Source organism: Mus caroli, chromosome 14 (genome assembly GCF_900094665.2).
Source record: "Mus caroli chromosome 14, CAROLI_EIJ_v1.1, whole genome shotgun sequence".
In the NCBI taxonomy this organism is placed as follows: Eukaryota; Metazoa; Chordata; class Mammalia; order Rodentia; family Muridae; genus Mus; species Mus caroli.
In genome coordinates, this window is record NC_034583.1 from 43,425,815 (window position 1) to 43,431,028 (window position 5,214).

Sequence of the window (5,214 nt, forward strand, 5' to 3'; positions counted from 1 at the left end):
GCATGAATCTCTTCTAGGTGTCTTCCTTGATGAAAACCAGGGTATTTACGAACCCTGTTGGAGAACTGGTGAACATGAAGCATAGGGAAAATCAGTGTACCGAGTATGACATTTTCCTCATTTGGAATTTTCCACAAGGCCTTGGATTAAAAGTGAAAATAGGAAGCTATTTACCTTGTTTACCACAGAGACAACAACTTCATATATCTGATGATTTGGAATGGGCCATGGGAGGAACATCAGTGGGTATACCATAATTTTTATTTTTCAGGATATATAGATTTTTAAATATGAGATTCTGTGGTTAAGAGCAATTGCTACTCTTGCAAAAGACCATCCTCAGTTACAATCATCAAAATTTGATAACTCTCAACGTCATGTTAATCTGGGCATAGAAGATCAATGTCCTCTGGATTGCATGTTCAATAGCACCCATATGCCAATTCAACCATAATACAGGAATAAATTTGATAAATTTGTAATATAGTATATATTTACATAATATATACTATATATAGTTACAAAAATTTGTAACTATATATAACCCATGGAAATTTCTGATTCCGTGTGAACTAATGTATTGTCTACTTAACTAATGTTAATATATATTCATTAACATAAAGGTTTCTCCAGATTCAAGGTTTTTTTTTATTTATATATTTTGGATTTAAAAAAAAATTGTTTACATTTCAAATGTTATCCAACATCCTGTTTTCCCCTCCTCAGTGGAGGATTGCCTTATCTGGCATCATTAGGAGGGGAGTCCCTTAGTCTTGTGAAGGCTTCATGCCCCAGCACAGGGGAATGCTAGGATGGTGAGGCAGAAGTGGGTGGGTGGGGAAGATCCTCCATAGATGTATGGGAGAGAGGGGAAGGGATAGTGTGTTCAGGTTCTTTTACACTTAGGAAAACTTTATTAAATTTATGGGAGTCTTACATAACATATTTTGGTCATAGCCATCAAACTACTCTTCCTAGATTTACCCATTTCCACTAACTTCTCCCTCCATACACCTCACTATTCTTTTGTATGTTTTTATTTTTTTGTAATTTATAAATTATGAGAGAAAAGCAGGTGTCACACAAACATTCTTTTGGATTGATCAGTTTAGGAAGGAAAAAATTTAAATTGCTACAACCTGAATGTTACATATATAGTATTACATGATATAGTAAATATTGTGTGATATTCAGTGCATTGCAGGGAAATACAAAATAATAACATGCCTGAAACCTTTAAGTAATACAAAAGAATAAGTCATATCAAAAGAATATGTATAATCATATCTGTTAGTGTCCAATGTATCAATCTATGGGTCACTATTCATTTGACAAATGGTTGACCTACACACACTCACTCACAAGCATATTATATAATATTTATTCACTGCCTCAGGTTCCCTCCTCTGTGTGTAGTGTGGCATGTACTGCAGGATTCAGGAAAATTCGTCAGAAAGAAACAGCAGACTGCTGCTTTGATTGTGTTCAGTGCCCAGAAAATGAGGTTTCCAATGAAACAGGTACATGAGTGCATGCAGAAGAAAAATTCCTGAATTTGAATACCTTCTCTTTCCAAACTAGAAATATGAAATGCCCTAGATGCAAACTGAAGCCCTAAAATCTCCATGAATGAGAATTTAATCAGTTAAATAATGTCAACTTCTTTTGGACCCAGCAAATAACTTCCAATATCTTCTTCAATCAAGGCGTTTCTCTCACAATATGATGGTTACTGATTTTATATGATATAGAAAGTGTTTAGGGGGACATACCTGTGTAACAATTTTTTAAAAAAACATTTTAGATGTAATCTATGTATATGTTAATTTTTCCTTGATTTGCTGTCCATAGAAACTAGACTACCTGATCAGTCCATAATCTTTCCTTTCATCATATAGCTTAGTCCCTGACAAAGACTAGATGCTCAGGCTAACAGTTGTTGTTTAATGAATTATATTTTAAGAACTTAGATGGCTTAATGGAGTAATAATTTCTTGTTAAAGAGTTAGAACAAGAGTGAAGTTTTGAAGAATGCAGCAACAGATGGGATACTGCTTATCGTCAATCACTTCCTCTCTAAGGAAAGAGGGATGAATATGGACAAACATAACCTTTATGACATAGAGCTTGGAATGTGTATTTGGGAAGAAAAAGATTATAAAACAATGAGAGGGACATATGTATATGAGGCATATAACTTCAAGAATGAAAATATTCCTTTATGCAAATAGTACTTGCATGAGTAATTGTATGTTCTGGTTCCTATGTATACATACAGACAAAGGGCACACCCACAATGCAAGCAAAATACATGATGCACTTCATCAACTGGTATCAACAAAGATGTCTGCATACTACCCGTGTCTGTGAATAGTGGATTTATGTTTGGAGGAATTAAATAATCTGAAATTGTTATTATTAGTCATCATTTGTTTTTATTTAATAAGTATTTTTTTCTGTTCTACTTCCTATGATGGTGTTTTGTTCGATCACAAACATAGGTGAATACAGAGAAATCTTAAGTTAGTGGTTCTACAGCAAAATGGAATGGAATAGATGCTCAACACCAAATTATTTATTGATGTTTCCTATGAATAACAGAAATATAAAATTATTACATATGTAATTATGATATCTTATAAGGGTTTATTTTCATTTGCCAGCAGATATGGAACAGTGTGTGAAGTGTCCAGATGATAAGTATGCCAANATAGAGAAAACCCACTGCCTCTCAAGAGCTGTATCATTTCTGGCTTATGAAGATCCCTTGGGGATGGCTCTAGGCTGCATAGCACTGTCCTTCTCAGCCATCACAATTCTAGTACTAATCACATTTTTGAAGTACAAGGATACTCCCATTGTGAAGGCCAATAACCGCATTCTCAGCTACNTCCTGCTCATCTCTCTAGTCTTCTGCTTTCTNTGCTCCCTGCTCTTCATTGGACATCCNAACCAGGTCNCCTGCATCTTGCAGCAGACCACATTTGGAGTATTTTTCACTGTGTCTGTTTCTACAGTGTTGGCCAAAACAATAACTGTGGTCATGGCTTTCAAGCTCACTACTCCAGGAAGAAGAATGAGAGGGATGTTGGTAACAGGGGCACCTAAGTTGGTCATTCCCATTTGTACCCTAATCCAANTTGTTCTCTGTGGAATCTGGTTGGTAACATCTCCTCCATTTCTTGACAGAGATATACAATCTGAGCATGGGAAGATTGTCATTCTTTGCAATAAAGGCTCTGTCATTGCCTTCCATGTTGTCCTGGGATACTTGGGCTCCTTGGCTCTGGGGAGCTTCACTTTGGCTTTCTTGGCTAGGAACCTTCCTGACACATTCAATGAAGCCAAATTCCTAACTTTCAGCATGCTGGTGTTCTGCAGTGTGGACGTTGTACATCGTGGTGCGGAGCCTAGTGCGCACCACGATGTACAACGTCCACAAGCAGAATCTTGGCTTCTAGTGCAGGGTTGCTAATGTGTATCTTTGCCCCAAAGTGTTATGTTATTTTAGTTAGACCAGATTCAAATTTTATACAGAAGTACAAAGATAAATTTCGTTATTGAAATATTCATACTATGAAAATGTTAGATGATTCTCAACATATTTTTCTTTGTCTTAACAAAAGTAGTACTTAATCTTATAAAAATTTAAATAATATACATATTTGAACTTACAAACAGGACAGAACTGTCTATTGTAATACCAATTACCAAACTTTGGTGAAAAATGGTCTCATTGATAAGGACACAATTCTGAAGATATTGAGAACCAGGAATCTCAACTGCGGAAACGCTACCATCATCTTGACCTGTGGTTTTGTGTGTAAACCATGAACTTAATTAATGATTAATGTAAGGTGACCATACTGACTGTGAACACTACCATCTCTGGTCGAGTTGTTCTTGGAGTTGTAAGAAAAAGGTCTGAAGACAACATGGACGTAAAGCCAGTAATTACCATTATCCCTCATGCTTTCATGAAGTGCCTGCATCCAATTTCATGCCTTGGCTTCATTCAATATACTGTGACCAAGTTACATAAGTAAATAAACACTTTTCTCACAAGCTTCTTTTGATCGCTGTGGTGTTTTGTTTGTTTGTTTGTTTTTTGTTGTTTTTTTTTACAGCAACGGAATATAAAATATCAACAAAATGGTAAATTGTTTCTGTTGAGATTTAGAATATCATCGATTCCTGATGCAATAAAAGGCACTTATTTGAAACGAGAAACAAGAGTGAATATTAGCAGTGTGAAGTACAGTGACAGTATTGCCTATGACAGCACAGAAGCGCTATACTTTGGAATAGCTTTAAAATGTACTAGGCAGATGTTAAGAATGTCATATAACATACAAAGAAAGAAACATTTTATTAAAGGGACGATGCATAGCAGATTGTGGCTGCAATATAAGGCTCTTTACATTTATGTGAAAAGACACAATGAGGAGCAATGGAGGGACCTGGGAAGGAAAGTGGACAGGATGGGGGAAATTGGGGGGGGGGGGACCTGGTCTGGTATTGGCTGAGGGAAAGGACTGAAGCTCTGAGGCCAGCAGAAAGAATGTAAACAGGCAACCTCAGGAGAGAAGAGGTTGGGGGAACCCCAGAATGCACCAGAGACCTGGGAGGTAAGAGAGTCCCAGGACTCAAAGGAAGGGACCTTAGATGAAATGCCTGACAGTAGGGAGAGGAACTTATAGAACCCATCTCCAGCAGAAAGATAGGGCATCAAGTAAGTGATGGGGTTGCTACCCCACAGTCACAATTCTGACCCATATTGTTCCTGTCTGAAAGAAGTATAGGGATAGAAATGGAGATGTGCCTGAGGAAAGGAAGGTCCAGTGACAGGTCCAAAGTGGGGTCCAGCTCAGTGGGAGGNCCCAAGGCCTGACACTATTACTGAGGTTATAGACCGCTCACAAAAAGGGGCCTATCATGACTGCACTCCAAAAGACCCAGCAGCAGCTGAAAAAGTTAGGTGCAGATATTTGCACCCAACCAATAGACAGAAACAGCTAACACCTTTTGCTGAATTAGGGAAGGCTGAAAGAAGCTGATGAGTAGGGCCATCATGTATGAGGACCAACAGTCTCAGGTAATATGGAACCCTGAGATCTCTCAAACACTGGAACACCAAACAGGCAGTTTACACCAGCTGATATGAGGCCCCCAACACACATACAGTAGAGGACTTCCAGGTCTGTGTTCATTCAG

At 37.7% G+C, this 5,214-nt stretch overlaps 1 protein-coding gene across 1 annotated transcript in view; it reads left to right on the top strand.

Moving 5' to 3' along the window:
- LOC110309711 (vomeronasal type-2 receptor 116-like) overlaps nucleotides 1-5,214 on the top strand; it is a 29,770-nt gene that overhangs the window by 4,260 nt on the left and 20,296 nt on the right. Inside the window, exons 4-6 of the mRNA XM_021182440.1 lie at nucleotides 18-242; nucleotides 1,397-1,520; nucleotides 2,664-3,333. Of these exons, the coding sequence (XP_021038099.1) occupies nucleotides 18-242; nucleotides 1,397-1,520; nucleotides 2,664-3,333 (1,019 nt within the window). The remainder of the gene's footprint in view (nucleotides 1-17; nucleotides 243-1,396; nucleotides 1,521-2,663; nucleotides 3,334-5,214) is intronic.